Source organism: Mustela lutreola, chromosome 17 (assembly GCF_030435805.1).
Source record: "Mustela lutreola isolate mMusLut2 chromosome 17, mMusLut2.pri, whole genome shotgun sequence".
Classification (NCBI taxonomy): Eukaryota; Metazoa; Chordata; class Mammalia; order Carnivora; family Mustelidae; genus Mustela; species Mustela lutreola.
The window spans coordinates 19,937,967-19,955,961 of NC_081306.1; the positions used below are offsets into that span (position 1 = coordinate 19,937,967).

At 52.3% G+C, this 17,995-nt stretch overlaps 2 protein-coding genes across 17 annotated transcripts in view; one reads left to right on the forward strand and one right to left on the reverse strand.

Annotated features, from left to right (window-relative positions):
• Nucleotides 1–435: 435 nt before the first annotated feature.
• Nucleotides 436–12,170, reverse strand: DNAAF8 (dynein axonemal assembly factor 8). Of its 10 annotated transcripts, none has more exons than XM_059154513.1 (10): nucleotides 11,950–12,170; nucleotides 11,488–11,653; nucleotides 9,358–9,530; nucleotides 8,837–8,965; nucleotides 6,493–6,849; nucleotides 5,053–5,167; nucleotides 3,618–3,741; nucleotides 2,421–2,549; nucleotides 1,946–2,059; nucleotides 436–1,193 (listed from the first exon to the last, which is right to left on the reverse strand). In XM_059154513.1, the coding sequence occupies exons 3-10, from the start codon at nucleotides 9,478–9,480 to the stop codon at nucleotides 911–913; spliced, it is 1,374 nt and encodes a 457-aa protein (XP_059010496.1). In that variant the 5' UTR covers nucleotides 9,481–9,530; nucleotides 11,488–11,653; nucleotides 11,950–12,170; the 3' UTR covers nucleotides 436–910. The 10 variants fall into 10 exon arrangements, with proteins under 10 accessions (XP_059010496.1, XP_059010491.1, XP_059010495.1 ...); XM_059154508.1 differs by having other exon boundaries at nucleotides 6,493–6,987; nucleotides 12,031–12,168; XM_059154512.1 differs by having other exon boundaries at nucleotides 1,946–2,053; nucleotides 6,493–6,987; nucleotides 11,950–12,168.
• Nucleotides 12,171–12,296: 126 nt separating this feature from the next.
• The window catches only part of ANKS3 (ankyrin repeat and sterile alpha motif domain containing 3), a 38,275-nt gene continuing 32,576 nt past the window's right edge, over nucleotides 12,297–17,995 (forward strand). For 4 of the 7 annotated variants that reach the window (XM_059154487.1, XM_059154490.1, XM_059154492.1 and 1 more), the window contains exons 1-2: nucleotides 12,297–12,526; nucleotides 15,334–15,505. In XM_059154487.1, coding sequence (XP_059010470.1) covers nucleotides 15,336–15,505 — 170 coding nt within the window. In that variant the 5' untranslated portion in view covers nucleotides 12,297–12,526; nucleotides 15,334–15,335. Of the gene's footprint in view, nucleotides 12,741–15,333; nucleotides 15,506–17,995 lie in introns of those variants that run through there. The other 3 variants (XM_059154489.1, XM_059154488.1, XM_059154494.1) reach the window with 3 other exon arrangements.

The following is a 17,995-nucleotide window of genomic DNA, read 5'->3' on the forward strand; positions in this document are numbered from 1 at the left end:
ATCCCAAGGACCCTGCCAAGCCGCTGAGCTCATGTCACGGGGACTTGAGATGACTGCTCTTCCCCTGGGGCAGGCGGGGTGGGACAGGGCAGAGACTGAGAGAAACGGAACCTCAGATACAAGTTGACGAGAGAACAGAGGTAGCCCCAGGTCAGGGCTTCAGCCTGTTGGGGACAGCAGGGCTGATATAATATGAAAGGACTGAAAATGGGGGATGGTGGGGAATAGCGCTTGCAAAGTAACAGAAGGGATATCATCCACACGGCAGGGCACTGCCCTGTTCCATGGGGACCATTTGGGTGTCAGGACACTCAGTACTTTCTGGGAAGATCAGCTCCACCCATAGTTTGGAAGGACCCTAAAACAGATGTGTGCCTTTGTATCGTGGTGAAAGGGAAAAGCCTTCACCGCTTTATCAAAGAATCCACTTGGTGCTTGAGAGAGAGCTTGTGGTGTGTTCATTTAGGCACATAGAGTAGCAAGCAGCCAGGGACCCAGAAGATCAGGCCCGATTCTCTTGCAAGACCCTTCCAACCCACAAATTCTCTAAATATGTTTTACTGAAGTTTTAGTTTTAGAAAGAGCTTGCTTGGTGTCAATAACAGATGCACACCAAAGGGGGAACAGACACAGGAGAGAAAAAATTGGACAGTCTCACTGTCGGCACAGACCGTGCTCTCTCTGTGGGGTCTGCTTCCCAGGTGCAGTCAGAGGCGCTGTCATCATGCGCTCTATACAGTTGTGTTCTGGCGTCTTTGCTCTAAGTGCATAGAATGCCCCGCAGCCCAAGGGTCCCCATGCTGCAGAAGCAGCACCTTGTCACGGAAACAAGGGAGAGCCAGGGGCCAGGGCATGTGGATGGAGAGTGGAATCATCCCATCCAGCTCCTCCCTTCGGTTCCTGGAGGCAGCTACGGTTGACTCAGGGGAGGCACCAGGGCCTCCCTGGCTGTCCCTGGCCCAAGAGCGTCCCCTAGTGCCCTGGGACCTCCCCCTGGGCATCTGGCCTGGGTGTTCTGGGGCTCAGCCCAAGCTGGTACATGTTGCTTCCTCCTAGTTGCGGAGCTGGCTGGATCTTCAGGGACCTGAGCCTTCCAGCCACTGGGACCCCCATTGGCAGGCCAATTCAGCTGAGCCGTCTCCTTCCGAAATGCCCTGAGCTGCTGGAGAAGCTGACTCTTCCCAGTGCAGTCCCTGTGACACAAGAGACGATCAGTCAACACCAGACCTCCCCACAGGAAGGGGCCAGAGTGCTTCCTGAATTGTGTTCCCTGGTTCTCAAGAAGGTAAGTGAGAGATTTTGGCCTCTCAGCCTGTGCTGAGTCACAGGGCATGTCAGCTTATTCAAGGCTTCTGGGAGCTCCCCTGTGTGACACTTTCTTTTTTCTTTTTTCCTCTATGCCTAGACATAGACATGTACTTGAGAGGGAGAGCTGCCTTGGACTCTGACATTCCCAGAGGATAGGATCCACAGGCTTTGCAATTCCAAAAACAAGAGATACAGCATATAAGTCTGAGTGGCCCCAGGACCACTGTGCGAGTCCTCTGCCCGGTGGGAAGCGGGCCGTCTCCAAATGGGACACTGCACTTCTTCTTCTCATTTCTAGCCAAAAACCATCATTTCATTCCAACAACTTGACTTCCAGTGCTATCAGGAGTAGGGTATAAATTGATTTGAGAAGCTATTTTTCAGAAGGAAAGCACTACTCCCTTCTCAGGAGTGAACTAAGGTATTCTTGGTGATGTTGGGAGGACAGCAGTCCAGGCCGGGCCCCAAGTGAGCTCCCACGGCCACCACCTAGACCCCTCTCCCCAGACCCACACATACTATCCCTGTGGGTACAAGACAGAGCTGAAAGCACAAATGTTCAGTGTGTGAGGCTGAGGGCTTGCGTGGAAAGCAGAGATGGGACATTCCGGGGTGATGGGAGCCCCTTGGTGGTTACCATAGCTGCCGGGGGGAAGGACTCTCCTGCTCAGGGGGGCCCTGCTGGTCTCTGAGAGCCACTGTCTCCTCTTCCTCCTCCTCGCTGTCAAAGGAGCTGGGGCTGGGGCTGGAGCTGGAGAAGAGGAAAACTGGCTTCACGGGATGTGCCCCAGGCCACCCAGGCCTCCCTGTTGATGCAAGGCCACTGGGATTTGCTGCCAAGTAGTGGAGGGACATCCCCCAGGGTCGATGTACCAAAGCTCAGATTCGGTTTGCTCAGAGCTCCACCTGGGTTCTTGCCTCCTTGCAGGGAGAGTCTGCTGATGGGACCAAGCGGGAAGGTTGGCCAGGCTCAGCTCCTGGCTGAAAGCACTTCTCCGCTGAGCGGTGCTCTGGGACTGCCCACACCAGCGTGACTCCCACCTGCCCGAGCTCCCGTTCCTCCTGAGGCTAAAGTGAGCACTGCAAAGCTGGGCCGTCACCGCTCCCAGTACCTTTCCACCGACCCGGGGTCTGATGGCTCCAAGGGCCGCAGATCGATGAAGATGGTGGGAGGCTCTGCTGGGCTCCTTAGCTGCCTGCTCTGGGCCAGGCCCAGCTCAGCCTGGATGCATGCAGCAGATCTGAAATGAGAGAGCAGGGCTTTTTGTCACTCAGTGATGACAGAGTGGCCTGAGCTAGGCCCTGTAAGCGCACCTGCTCTTTTGCTCTTCAGAACAGCCCTCAAGATTGGGCCGACACTGTCCCATGGGACGATCTGTGGTACTGGAAATGTTCCATATCTGTGCTTCCCAGCGTGGTGGCCATTTGCTACAAATAGCTACTTAAATTTGCTTGTAAGCTAGTTATAATTAAATTTAAAAATAAATTTTAAAAATTCATTTCCTCAGTTGCACCAGGCACATTTCAAGGGTTCAGTAGCCGTGTGTGGCCAGAGGCTACCAATTGGACAACACAGGTCTAGGTGCTTTTTATTTTAAACTTAGGTATTTGAAAGAGACAGAGCATAAGTGGGGGTGGGAGGAACAGTGGGAGAGGGAGAAGGGACGCACACCCCTCGGAGTGCAGAATCCAAAGTCATGACCTGAGCCAAAACCAAGAGTTGGTCACTCAAACCACTGAACCATCGCCCGCGCCTAGATATTTCTATTGGTCACTGGGTTGCCAGGAACAGGAGGCCACTCCAACTAGCTTGGATGAAAAGGAGAATGCATTGGCTCTCAGATCCCTAAAAAAGAGTGGAGAGTAGGTTTTAAGGGATCCCAGTGCCCTGTGCCCACCTCTGCCCTCCCATTCCCACCCAGAGACAGGGAGATTCTCACAGAAAGGCTCTGATCGTCCTGGGTCGCGTTAGACTCCAGGGCTGGCCTAATTAATAGCAGCCAGAGGGGCAGGGTCCCAAACTGGGGGAGCCATGTGGATGCTGAAGGGAGGGTTCCCAGGGCGTGTGCGAGAACAGGGGCTTTAGGCCTTGAGTCCCAGCTCTGCCATGTATGGCCCGGGTAGCTCAACCTCTGAGCCTCAGTTTCCCCATCTGTAGAACGGAGATAATGACAGCACCTACCTGATCAGATTCTTGAGAGGAAATGAGAACTGTGCCTCAGTGCCGCACCCAGGGTAGACCTGATACATGCTGCAAGTTCTCTGCCAGTTCCAGAGAGAGGACAGGCTGTGGCTGGCAGAAGTCTCACCTGCTCCTGGCCTCGTGCTGCGTGGTGTCCTGGGGTCTGTCGGCAGAAGGGGCTTGGGACTGGGCGGCACACAGAAGGGTGAGCTGTTCCATGAGCCTGTCCTGGCAGTTCGGCCGGCTCTGGTCTGATGGGAGAGCGGGGAGGCTGCTGAGGGGACACCCATGCTTTGACTTACAGCAGCCTGAGCCTTAGGACCCTTTGGACTCCTTCGTGTGGGTCTACTGTGCACCCCCTCTGCCACCCACAGCCCTCTATGAGGACCCCGCGTCCAGCTCTGCAGGACCAGGGGAGCGATCTGCGCGCAGGCCCTGTGCAGTAGGAGTGACAAGGAACGGTTCCCCTCACTTCCTCACCCCCCAGTCCCACTCGTCAGAGGGAACCATAATTAGCAGTTCTATGTGTTCACTTAAAAAAAAAAATCGCAACAGAATTATCCTCTATAGATTTTTTTCACGGAAGAGATTATGTCATTCTATGTTAACATAGATTCTCGTCACTGGGTTTTAGCACGTTCTGTGGTGTCCGAGCTTGACTCCTGCTGGATACTGAATATGGGTCATTCCCGGATTTTCCTGATTATAAACAGTGCTGTAACGAACATTCTCGAACACACATCCTCGCCCACTGGGGTGTGTGTGGAGGATAGACGCTAGCAGTGGAGTAAGGGGGTCAAAGTCTTCTGTGGTTTTAATGAGAGTGGCTTCTGCCACACTGTCCTCCCTAACGTGTCTATCAGTTACAGCACAGGCCAGCCCCTGCCTGACAGGGGGCAGGGTTTCTCCACATCCTGCGCTAAGGCTTTAAATCACTGACAAACAAAACCATGTTGAAACAGCACGAGGGGCTGTCAGCCACAGAGGAGGTTTGCTCTGGAAGCGGAGGCTGGAACCCCCACCCCTCCTCGCTCTTGCCTCAGACCAGTCTCCACTCACGTGTGGCCCAGGACAGCTGGAGAGGGGAGGAGGACCTCTTTTATTTACAGAACTGCCCAGAGCAAGGGCACACATGCAGTGGCAGTCATCACATCCCTGGCTTGCTTTGTCACTGGGGAGGTGAGAGGAGGCAGGGTGTGCGTAGCCACTGGCTGAAGGAGGACAAACCCCAGATCTCTTTGCTTCCAGAAAGAGAGGAAGGCCCGAGGAGGTGGGTAGGAGGGAAAGGTGTGAGTCAAGGGTCGGGAGCAGTGTGAAGGTCCCCCTTTCCTATCCCCAGACCCTCATCCACTCCCGACACCTAGTAGGGGGGTCATATATATAATGAGTGAGTGAATGAGTCAATGGCAGTTTTCGTGGACTGGCACCTGTGTGTTTGGGACCATGGGGCCTGAGCAGCAGAGAGGACATGGTGGGCTGCAGGGCTGACCCTATTTTATTGAGAGGGTCTGGAAGGAGCTGCTTGTGGGCATACATTTGGGCCCCAGCATTCAAGGTCAGACCTCGGCCCAGGCGGTCAGCTGCCCACCACGTGGCTCTAGGTGCGCGATCTCCCCTGTCGCCTTCTTGCCCTGCCAGACTCTGAAGGATGTGATCCAAATCCCACTCTTCAAGTTCCTGAAATAATTAAAGCAGTGATTATGAGGCAGCGCAGGGTCCTGGTGGCGGGAGTGCCCGATTTTACAGCTGCTGTGACCAACAGAGGCCATTGTGGGTTGTTGCAGGTGAGGAATCCCCAGGGTGTAGGTGCCTGTCCACGTGGACACTCTGTCACCCACACCGCCTGCCATCTCCTTCCTACGACTTTTTTGAGCAATACTTTTGTTTTTGGTACAAAGACTGTTTGGCCCTGAAACCCAGTGTCATCTTAAGCTCCTTAGGTTCATAGGGGTTTAGGGATGGGAGGTTTAAACATTTTGCTCTTTAAGATTGTTCTGGGCTGGTGCTGTCACAGGAGGACTGGGAAGACAGCGCTGGGGGAACCTGGCTGTGATGAGAGGAGGGAGGAAGTGAAGTAGGAATTGGTGTTTCTTGTGGACCCTCTCGCAGCAGCGGTGTGTGAAACAGGTGTTTCAGGGCGAGCAGAAAGAATGGCTTATTTCAACAGCAATTGATGAGAAAGGAATTGGTAAAAATGACCTTCATGTACAACTTTCATGTACAAGCTAAGGCCAGTTTTCTCTAAGTCGTTAAGAAAATTAATCAAAATTTGCAAATAAGGGGGAAAAAAGATCGCATAATGTTTAAATGTCATGCTAGCGCTTCCCTGACGAGCCCATCTCCTGGAGGCGGGGCTAATTTGGTTTCCACAGGCGACCATGTTGTGACTTTGTAAACCTGAGAAACAGGTGCAGTGGTTTTCTGTCCCGTAGAGATGGTAACCCTATAGGTAACGGACAGCTTTGCTGCTTGTCGGATGCTGACCGATTTTGTACTTCATGTGCCATTTTATCTCAGCATCCCTTTCTTTCTCCCCAGAATTTTACAAAATCCTGCTTTCTCATAATCTCTCCGAACCGGCTTTGTCATCCTGCTGGCTCCTTCATTAATGAGCTAAATACAACTTAAACAAGTGGTCACACTATCTGTATGAAAATGAAGGCTTGACCATTTGGGCAATTATGTTTTAACAAAGTTTGTTCGGTATAAAAGAGGGCCAGAGAGTTTCCTCGCCTCTTCCACAAGGACCCAGCCAGAAGATGCCATCTGTGAGCCTGGAAACAAGCTCTCACAGACATCAGATATACCAGCGCTGTGGTCTTGCGCTCCCCAATCTCTGGAACTGTGAGAAATTAATTTCTGGGGTTTAAGCCCCGCTCCCCAGGTCTATGAGAGTTTATCACAGCAGCCCAGACTAGGACAGGTGCCGTGGGCCAGGCCTCAGGTTGACACCGTGCAAGGGACCTCCCCTCAAAGGAAGCACAGGCTAGGGGGTTCCCTACCTTGAGGGAAAGCACCAGAGGTCCTTCCCGGGGCCCCTCTGGGGGCGTTTCTGGTCTCAGGCCTGCCGTTGCCTCTTCTGCTGGATTTCGGTCACTGCAGGCTGGGCCGCGGGCATCCCAGGTAACTTTATGGAGTATGTCCTCAATCATCTTCCTCCTCTCCCTTTGGGGGGCTCTGTGGTCTTTGGAGTCTGTGCTCCAACCAGCTGGTGAGGCAGCACCTGGGGGTTCTGTTTTCAGGTCATCTTCCCAGGGGGAGAAGGTGGCTTCTCTGTGTGGCCCCCAGGGGGAACCCTGGGTGCTGAAGGACAAAGCCTCATGGTCGCCTTCCTCCCACGTGGGGATGTCAGCAGGCACCTGACAAAGGGAGCTGGTCTCACCACAGCTCTCTACAGGCCCGTCAGGATCCCCGCCTTGCACAGAGGCAGAACCCTTTGTCTTTGCGCCCCCCTTACTCCAGCGTCCTGCTGTGAGTTCCACAGACACCACACCTGCCTGTGGAGAAAACAGGTGTCCTTAGTATCCTCAGAGATGAGCTTCAGGGAATTTGTATGTGTGTGGTAAAATATGTGTGTAACATGAATTTGCTATTTTAGTCATTTAAAAAATATTCAGTGGCATTAAGTATATTCATAATGTGCAGCTGTCAGCACTATTTCCAAAGCTTTTTTATCACCCCAAAGGGACTGAGCCTCCCCATCCCCCAGCCCCTGGTAACCTCCAGTCTACCTTCTGTCTCCGTGGATTAGCCTATTCTAGATACGGCATCTAAGTGGAATCCTACAACATTGGTCCTTTTGTGTCCTTGCTTAGCTTATATTTCTAAGGTCCACTGAGGTGGTAGCCTGTGTCAGGACTTGGTTCCATTGTATGGACACAACATGTTTGGTTTGTCCATTTGGTTGTTTCCACCTTTCGGCCACATAGCCGTTAAGGGGTGGACAAGAAGAAAGCCAGGCCCTTCGGCTCCAGACCAAGCCCATGGCTTCTGCCCCCATGAGCTGGTGCAGACTTTCCTGTCACAAATTGGAAAAAATTCTCCAGGAGTGTCACCGAGGTAATTAGAGGAATGAAGACAATATGAGATAAAGTCCTGTGGCCATTGCTGCACCTGTGCTAACCAGAGGGCTTGGCAGCCCTGGGAGTTTCTCCTGTTTGGGATTATAATTCCAGGCACAGCTGAGTGAGTAGGGGACGTCTGTCACGGTGGCAGGTAGGAGAAGTGCCCTGCCTGGTTCTGTAGGACGACCCTGTGTCAGGGCTTGCACTGAGAGAGACAGACTGCCAGTGCAGAACCACTCTGCCCATGCCCGTTAGGAGAGACTTGACCAGACTCCAGAGCGGCCCCCAGCAGCACAGGGCTAGGATGATCCCCCCAACCCCTGAGAAAGCTCCATTCTGCAGGGAGAACTTAGTGTTTGTTCCAACCACACCTGACCTCCCTTTCTTAGAGCATTTACCAAAAGCGGTATTTTTGTGAGTATGTGTCTCTTATAACCCAGAAACATCTGTCATGGGCCCTTCAGGAGGACCTGGCCTCTGTCTCCCTTCTTCGTGGGACTGCTGACTTCCATACCTGCGGGCAGACACACCTCCTGGCCTCGTCACACCCACACTGACCGGCTCTCTGTGGTCGTTCATGGCCCTGACCCTAGTGGGCGCTGTTCTTCCCCTCCCTGCTTCTCCCTTGAAAATCCCCAGTCACCTCTGCACGGACCAGACGGAGCTCAGCTCTTTCCCATACTGTCAGTAGTTACTGAATAAAGTCTGCTTTCTCTGCTTTGACGGAAGTCTGGCTCTGTTGGCCTTAGGCAGCATCTCCCATTCCCCTGGTTAATGAGTGACCACTAGTCATAATAGTTAAAACGGAGCTAAGCCAGTCTCTTGGAGCTTTTAACAGGAGCTGAACAGGCCTGACCGGTTGGGGACCTGCCCAGTGATGAAACCGTATTGATGACTTCTCTTTATAAAGGGAGCAATTAATTTTAAGCACCAAGCCATTAGTTTTTGGTAGAGTTTTCGGCCTCTGGGAAATGGAAAGACAAGAAAATGGAAATTTTGCTCTGATGGTTGGTGATGACTAACTATGATACTTAGTTACAAGTGTGCTGTGGTGTTTCCTAATTCTTTCTTGCGTTCATCTGGCCTCTCCAGCTAGGGGTACCTTCTTACCTCTGAATCCCCACTGTCACCATTATTCAGTCAACAAATGTTTGGGGAGTGCTGGGGTTTTAACCTCTTTGAGCTCCACTGCTGTTAGGGTCTAGTGGACACCCACACTCATACCCCATTCTGCCCGCAGGGACCCAGCGTCGTGGATCCCTGGAGCCTGCTTCCTACAGACCTCAGAAGGCCCATCGGCTGTAGCAAGCCAGGCCCCGGCAGGATCTTCAGCCAGCTCCTCTGACAAGTCTGGGATCAGGGCAGTTTGATCTCGCTGGAAGATGAACAGCTCATCTGGCCCGCAGTCTGACTGTGGACAAATGAGAGGACTTTTGGGTTACAGGGCGGTGGGCAGAGCCCGGCGGGGGGGCCTTCAGGCCCAAGCTGCCCTTGTCCTGCTGCTCTTGTTCTTGAAAACACAAAGTAGGCTCCATAAATGTTTGTTCAATGAATGCATGTTACCATCTCAGTGCATCCTGATAAGCTCGTGGGGGAATTCTCCAGTCATGGTTTGGGGTCACTGAAATGGCCTGGGAGGATTCTGAGTATCAGTAAATGTATTCAGAGAATAAAAACCACCAAGATTATGACAAACACAGAAGCTGAAAAACTCCAAAGCTGTCCGTGGGGCAGCAGTGTGTTTGCCCTGGGAAGGAAGGGCAGTGGGGGCCGAGAAAGAACAGGAAGAAGGCATTTGCTTACCAAGGACGAATCAGAGTCCAGTGATGGGAGCTGCTCTCTGACGGCCTTGAGGATGGCATCCCAGGGCTCTGTCTGGGAAGCCCAGAGAGATGAGGACTCCTCATCTTTGTCTGGGGATGCCATGGAGGCCCAGGCTCTGGGGTGCTTCTCAGCATGCCATCATCCAAGCAGCCCTGCAAGGGACACAGGGTAAAGTGTGAGGGTCCCGGGGCCAAGGGGGGACACCGTGGGGGAAGAATATAGACTCCCAGACCTCCCACTTGGTTTCCCTTCTGGTTCCACAGGTTCCTGCTCCTATCAGTCCCTGTGCCCGCACTCTGTGTGTGGTGCACGTGGGGCCCAGAAGCAGCTGACCCCTGAGGAACATGGCTTTGATCTGTGCTGGTCCACTTGTATGCAGATTATTTTCCTATAAACACAGTGTAGTACTGTAAGTGCATTTTCTCAACTTTTTCTTTTCCCTAGTTTACTTTATATGGGAATACAACATATAAAACATTTACAAAATATATGTCAATCAACTATATTATCAGTTAGGCTTTCAATCAACAGTAGGCTATTAGTAGCTAAGTTTTGGGGGAGTCACAAGTTGTATGTGGAGGGGTGCCTGGCTTGCTCAGTTGGTAGAACATGCGACACTTGATCTCGGGGTTGTAAGTTCCAGATCCACATTGGGTAGAAATTACTCAAAAAGAAAATCTTTTTTTTTTGGGGGGGGGGGGTGGACCCTGGGTGGCTCAGTCGGTTAAGTTTCTGCCTTTGGCTCTCAGGTCATGATCCCAGTGTCCTGGGATCAAGCCCCACATTGGGCTCTTTGCTTGGCGGTGGGGGTGGGGTGCTTCTCCTTCTGCCCAATCTTTTTTTATTTTTTTATTTTTATTTTATTTTATTTTTTTTTAATTTATTTATTTGACAGAGAGAGATCACAAGTAGGCAGAGAGGCAGGCAGAGAGAGAGGAAGGGAAGCAGGCTCCCTGCTGAGCAGAGAGCCCGATGTGGGACTCGATCCCAGGACCCTGAGATCATGACCCGAGCCGAAGGCAGCAGCTCAACCCACTGAGCCACCCAGGCGCCCCACGCCCAATCTTTTTTTAAAGATTTTGTTCATTTGTCAGAAAGATAAGAGCAAGAACAGGGGAAGGAGGGGCTGAGGGAGAGGGAGAAGCAGGCTCCCAGCTGACCAGGAAGCCCAATGCAGAACTTGATCCCAGGACACTGGAATCATGGCCGGAGCCAAAGGCAGATGCTTAACCGACTGAGCCCCTTAAAAACAAAATCTTAAAAAAAGGTCTATGTGGATTTTTGACTGTGTGGGGGGTGGGCACTCCTAACCCCTGTGTTGTTCAAGGGTCAACTGTATATAGATATATATATAAAGATACATAATAACCATAATAACCTATACATAGGTAGGTATATGTATATGATAGAGAGTATCTGTGTATATGACAAATAGACTGTAAACTGTATCCCACATAACATAGATACTATTATTATTTGCCTTTTACAGACTCAGAGAAGTTATATTGTCAGTAAATGGCAAAAATAGAATTTGTATCAGAGTTAGGGGGGATTTCAAGCTGCACTATACTTTACTGCCCCCTTACACAGGACTAGGCATTTTGGAGTCCTCAGGAGATATTTTTGGGTTCACTACTCAGATTAACCTCCTCTAACCAAGCATTTAACCAGAATCCTCCCCCCTTTTGTATCCCAGAGTCTAACAGGAGAAAGCCTGGTCCCTCAGGGATCACGGTGGCTTTAGGAATGTGGGATGATGGTACTTCAGAGCCAGTGTCTGGACGCCCCTTGTGGCACCAGAGGCCACAATGCATAGATGACGGGAAGAGAGCACAGGGGCCCTAGCCCTGTCTAGTTAATACCCTATTAGGATAGCAGCAGGAGATGTGCTGCTTCTGTGGTTAGGGAAGCAGGGGTTAGGAGTAGGTGCACCCTAAACTGTGAACAGCAGGGTGGAGACGCAACTCATATACACATCAGCAGATGCGTTTTTGGAAACGGGGCTCTCTAGGGCCGATTGTAGGACAGCAGAATCACCGAGGTGAAGGCGGCTACCAGAGACTAGGTTCTTCTAGGTAGGCAAGGCAACAAGAGAGGGAAAGGCTCTACCGGATGCAGGAACAGCATAAACAGTAGCGAGGAGCGGAGATGGCCCAACAAGTTGGGGGAAGAAGGAATCCGTTGCTGGAATGTGCGGTGAAAACGGACCAGGTCGCGCAGGGTCCTGAACGCCCAGGTGAGGACTTCGGCTCATTCAGCGGACTGGGGTTAATGCCTAAAGGTAAGCCAAAGAGCCGCTCCAGTCTCCTCCGAATCCTGGCGCGACGTCCATGTCCGTTTCTTGGCTGCAGCCCGTTAGCCCCGCCCTCGGCCCGTCCTGCCCGGAGGCGCCCCGTTGTTATGACAACCAGACGCCAACGGCCTCCCGGGTCAAGCCTTTAAATATCTAAAGCTGGGAAAGAGGAAAACACATTGCCGACCTTCCCACCCATCCCTACTCCCCGATTCCCGCCGTCCTGTCCAAATCCCGACCTGTACCTTCGCAGCTGCAGCAGGCCCGAGGCCACTCACCTCAGGCCTCCGCCTCCCCTCCCTACCCGGTCCTGACAGGGAGATAAACAGTCTGCACTGCGTTCCTCCGGTCGCGCTCACCCCTCGGGCCGCGGCGCAACTATTGAGGCTGTCACGGCCTTCGGAATCCCCCCAACCCCTTCTCCGGAATCTTAGATGACTGGGCTGCCACCGCACTATCCCCCCCTGTCCCTCTTTCGGGACTTGGCGCGTCCTGCCTCTCTTGAAGCTGGATTGGTTCTCCCGGCCAGGGAAGGGGCGGGGCAGGGAGAACTCGCCCTGTTCATTGGCTTCCATGGACGTCACCCAGCGAGCCGGGCGAGCTGACCGGAAGGTTCGGGTGCGGGAGGGACGAATTGCACCGCGGCCCCGGGAGCTGCCCCGGAGTCCCGCGAGCGTCCCGGCGTGCTCCGCGCCTCCCGCAACTACTTCCGGGGCGGGAGCGGCGCGGTGGGGTCCGGGCGGTGTGGCGGCGATCAGCGCGGAGGGTACCCGGGCGTGCCTGGTGGCGAGCGGACCGGCCGGAGGGCGTGCGGCGGCAACGGCGGCGGCGGCTGCTGCCCGGGGCCCAGCGCAGGTAGGCTGCTTGGCGGCTGGGCCCCCCGTATGGTGCCGGCACCTGCAAACCCGCCGCGCGAGTTTCTGACTGCGTTACCCCGTAAGCAGCCGCGCGGCGGGGACTACAGAGCCACGTGCCGTCTAGAGTTACCGGAAGGAGGCGTCAAGGGACGTCAGTGCAGTCGCGGCTCGGGGTGCTCCCGAACGACCCTCCCCAGGGCCTGAGAACCAGGGTGGGTACCCCGGTCCCCGCGAAGGGCACACGCGCCGGGACGAGACTTCTTCCCTGTAGACGTGGAGGCCTACCACCAGCGTCATTATTTTTTAGTTAGGGTTTTTGGTCGCTGAGCAAGAACACGCATACTCGTTTTATTTATAACAAATACCCCGTCCTTGTAGAGTTTGTGTCATGTGGTGGGGTGATAAAGGCAGTAGCCATAGCTTTGTGTGCCCTTGGCATCCGAGTTCTCCCTCTCCAGGCCCCTTGAGCCGGTCTGGGTGTGATTGCCACCCTGCAGGGTGTCAGCTGTGTGAGCCTCCCTCCAGTGATGGGAGAAAGAAACCACGTGGGCTCCACTCCAGAGAAGGCATTCGGAGTAGAAGAGACACACCAGTTGGAGGCTTGAGGGTTGTACTGAAAGGCCCTGAACAGGCACTCAGCTTTTTTGTGTTCTTATCCAGTATCTTTTGGCCACGACTGTTGAGGTTTCTCGCCTGCAAAGTGAGACAACTGGTTGAGCTCAAGCTCTGCAGGTGTGAGGAGGTGCTCGTGGCACCAGAACGCAGGGCTTTGCCCTGAACTCCGATACCTGCAGCCCCCCTCACATGTGCACATAGTCTGGCCAAATTGGTGGCTTGTTGCTTGTTTGGGTATCTCAGCTTGTTACCTGGAGCTTAGAAGCATTCCTCAGTAGAGACTGAGGTCCTAGAGGCACCTGTGAATTGCTGGGGCAGCTTTAGGCCATCTGAATGGACCCAACCTTTGTTTTCTCCCTTTTCTATACTTGTTTCCTTGTTTTCTCCCACCCATTGTATAGTAGGAGACAGATGTTACTCTTGAACCTCAAGGTTCTAATAAAAAGTATTGATTTGGTTAGGATTCCCAGGATAAGGGACTATCATAATCACAGGCTTTTCATCCTGGTGCTGTTCCATCTGTGGGAAAGTTCCCTCACCCCACCAATTTACTAGTCTATGACCCCCCGTCCCATCCCCGCCCGCCTTCTTTCCCACTTTCAAGGAATTCATAGTTGGATTCGTACTCAGTTAACGTTTGCTGAACACCAATCAGCAAGTTTCTGTGCTGGGACTTTCAAGATTTGTTTAAAAAAATTTTTTTTCTTGCAGGTTTTATTTATTTGAGAGAGAGTGTGTGAGAGAAAGGGATCATGAGCAGGGGTGGGGTGGAGAGGGGGAATGTAGAGGGAAACGCAGACTCTGCACCAAGCAGAGAGCCCGATGTGGGGCTCAATCCTAGGACCCTGGGATCATGACCTGAGCTGAATTGACTGAGCCACCCAGGCGCCATATTTGTTTTAAAAAATTTTTTTTAAAGATTTTATTTATTTATTTGACAGAGAGAGAGACAGCGAGAAAGGGAACATAAGCCAGGAGAGAAGGAGAGGGAGAAGCAGGCTTCCTGCCAAGCAGGGAGCCCAATGTGGGGCTTGATCCCAGAACTCTGGGATCATGACTAGAGCTGAAGGCAGATGCTTAACCACTGAGCCAACCAGATTCCCTTGTTTAAAATTTTTATACAGTAAATTCATTCATTTGGTGTTTGGGTCTGTGAGTTTTGATGTATAGAGTCATCATACCCACCAATCAGGATACAGAGCAGATACATTACCCCCAGATTCCCTCTTGCTCTCCCTTCATGGTTCCCCTATTCCTAATCCCTAGTACCACTGATCTGTCCTCCAGCCCTTCAGTTTTGTTTTTTCTAAAATGTCATATAAGTGGAATCATACAGTAGGTAGCCTTTGAGTCTGGCTTCTGTTGGCACAGTTGTGTTTGAGATCCATTCCTATATTGTGCATATCAACTGTTCCTTCTGCTTATTACTAGCATTTCATCATATGCTGTTCTACCATTTATTTGTCCATTTTTCCATGTGTTTACACAGCAGCCCTTTGAGTTATGTCTGCATTAGACAACAAGGAACTGGAGACTGGAGATGTTAAGTAGCAGAGCTAAATTCTGCTCTAACTCCAAGTCCAGGGCTCTTTGTCACCCCACCCAAGGAGTGATTTGGTCCAGTGACTCAATTAGCATTTCTTGACTGCCCATCCAAGAGGTTGTTGGGCTTTCTGAGTTGCTGGAGAATTCCCTTTGCAGAACTGGGGCCTGAGGGTTGATGAAGGGAAGTATTCACTGCAGCGTGTGACTCACCGTATTTGCTATTCTTCTGTCTTGTGACAAGCTCACCAGTATTAGCAGGATGGAGCTGCCCAAACCCGTGAAGTATTTAATGAAAATTTTCTTTTTTTCTTTTTTTTAAGAACTAATTTACTTATTTGACAGAGTACAAACAGGGGGAATGGCAGAGGAAGAGGGAGAAGCAGGCCCCCCACTGAGCAAGGAGCCCAAGCAGGGCTCCCTCCCAGGACCCTGTGATCATGACCTGAGCCAAAGGCTGACGCCCAACCGACTGAGCCACCCAGGCGCCCTAATGAAACTTTTCTAAGTCTGTCCCAGGAGTTGATTGCATTGAATCTGCTAGAGTAGTGCCATAGCTGCTCTCTGCCGGTAGGAGTGAGACCATTCTGTTTTAGTCGCTGGAACACCCAGAAAGGAAAGACCTGACCCTTGGATCTCCCTCTGTAGTGATGTCGGAGCTCAGCGATGAAGCCAGTGAGCCGGAGCTCCTGAACCGCAGCTTGTCCATGTGGCACGGGCTGGGGGCTCAGGTCAGCCGGGAGGAGCTGGCCGTCCCCTTGGATCTTCACACAGCTGCTTCCATCGGCCAGTACGAAGTGGTGAAGGAATGTGTGCAGCGGTAAGCGATCTCGGGAAACGTTTCTTCTACCTAGATTTTGAGTCGTGTCTCTGTGTCTTCAGATCCCAGGCAGAGCTGTCCGTAAGCTCATGGGGCCTCCGCAGTCGTAGATGTTCCGCGCACACTGATCAATCCCTGCGCCTGTCAGTAATGATTTATGCTGGACACTAATAACGAAGTCAGTTTGTATTCCTCGGAAGAAAGAGAGGGTTTAAACTGCATAGGCTTAGGAGACATTTCAGGTTTTCTTTAGAGTCATTTTATGTTTTTTATGAATTGCAGAAATGTTCAAGCAAAACAAAAAGAAAGTTAGAAAATGATGCCCTGTGGTCTTCTTTCCCCAGAAGGTTCATTTTTACATCTTTTGCCTTCCTGCCCCTTCAAGCTTTTGCCATAGAAGAGGACAAGGTGGGGGTTTATCTTCCTCTCTGGGGATTGCCCCCCTGCAATCTTACACATGTTAATGTGGTTTTCGGAGGAGGATTCATCTCCTCCCCTCAACCCCCTTTCCTACCTACCTCCTTGTTGCAGTTTTGCATTGACAACTCGGAGAAACAACCTGTGTCCATACCCTTGTGTGCCTTTTTCAGTTCCTGGGGAGCCAAAGCAAAGCCTCGTGTAAGCCCCAGGTTTGGTTCCCAAGTCACAGCCTTCACTTACAGCCTATCGAGTACAAGTGCAGGCCTGTGGTAAGGGACAGTCTGTTGTACTCCTGTTCCAGGTGGCCTTACAGATGTGCATCTGGGTACACAGGCAGCACTTCCTTCACAGGGTCGCTGAGATCCCAGTTACAATGGCTTCTTTGGCATTCTTGGGCTTTTAAGCCTTCGGGTGTGCGGTTTGAGTGCACAGTCCCGAATGGCTCCACAGGGGAGAGGGGAAGTGTTTGTGCTCTGATTGGGATTGTGGCCCTACCTGACACCAAAGCTCGCCGACGATAAGCATAGACCAGGAGCGTGAAGGCAGAGGAGGCCTCCCAGGGAGGACTGAGCACAACTAGACATGTCAGAGCCTCAGAGATGCTCTGCCAAGGGCAAGTTCTCCACGTGGAGCTGAGCGCTCCCTCAGTGAATGGCGCGTGGCCAGGATAAACTGATCTCTGTGTGCTCTCCCAGCCAGTGGCCGCCACTGCATCCCCGGGACCAGGACTTTCTGGAATGGCTGCCTGGGCATCCCAGAGACTTTAGAAAATGCTAGGGAATGGAAAATAATTTTCTGGTGTGGCTTCCTATGTGCATACCTCTGAGAGGCATAGACTGTGGATCGATTGTTTGTTGTCACCACTGGAGGCAGGGATTGTGTGAGAGGAGAGGCCATGGGGCGTGAACTCTTTTTTTTCTTTTTTCTTTTTTGCCTATTTATTTGACAGACAAAGATCACAAGTAGGCAGAGAGGCAGGCGGAGGTGGGGGGAACAGGCTCCCTGCTGAGCAGAGAGCCCAATGCGGGGCTCGATCCCAGGACCCTGGGATCACGACCTGAGCGGAAGGCAGAGGCTTTAACCCACTGAGCCACCCAGCTGCCCCGGGGCGTGAACTCTTCAGGCTGTCCTGGAAGTGGATGTGATTTCCATCCCCCAGCCCCAGACTCTGGGCTGGGAAGCCCATGTTTTTTCCCTATGGCAAATGCTTTTCCGGAATTTTGATGGAAATTAATGAGAAAGATAGGATTCTCTGGTCAGTGATTTTTTTTTTTAAAAAATATTTTATTTATTTATTTGACAGAGAGAAATCACAAGTAGATGGAGAGGCAGGCAGAGAGAGAGAGAGAGAGAGAGGGAAGCGGGCTCTCTGCTCAGCAGGGAGCCCGATGCGGGACTCGATCCCAGGACCCTGAGATCATGACCTGAGCCGAAGGCAGCGGCTTAACCCACTGAGCCACCCAGGCGCCCCTGGTCAGTGATTTTTAAAGAATGTTGCTGTAGGATGGGGTGACAAGCGAGAAATTGTCCTTTCTCTGAGTCCCTTCCCCTTACCCTGTCCACCCAGCCCCACACTAGCAGATTCTGGCCTGTTGGTAGAAGGCAGTCAAGGCTCCAGGTCACAGTTCCTTGATTCTAGCAGTCCTGACAGTCCAGCCAGATCATTCTCCCCTGGGGACCCATGCATGTAGGGTAACCAGCTAGCCATGTCCCTTCCTCCATCCCATAGATGCCAGTAGCTTTTCCTTCCCCAGTTGTGACAACTAGTAATGTTTTCAGACTTTGCCATATGCCAGAAATTACCCCTAGTTGAGAACCATCTGTGTAGCTGGGGGTAGGACAGAAGAGTTGCTGGCCTTGGGGTGGGGCGGGGACAGTGAGATTGTGCAGTTGGAGGAGGAGGATGGCTCTGAGGACTTGGCAGAGGCGGCTGTACAGCGAACCAAACGGTTTCCGCACCTGCCTCCCCTCCCCCGTGATGTCCAGGGTGGCAGGTAACCTCTGCTTCCTGGCTGTAGTTCCCACTCTTTGTCTTGGCCCGGCCTCGCTGCCAGCTTTGGTAAACCTCCC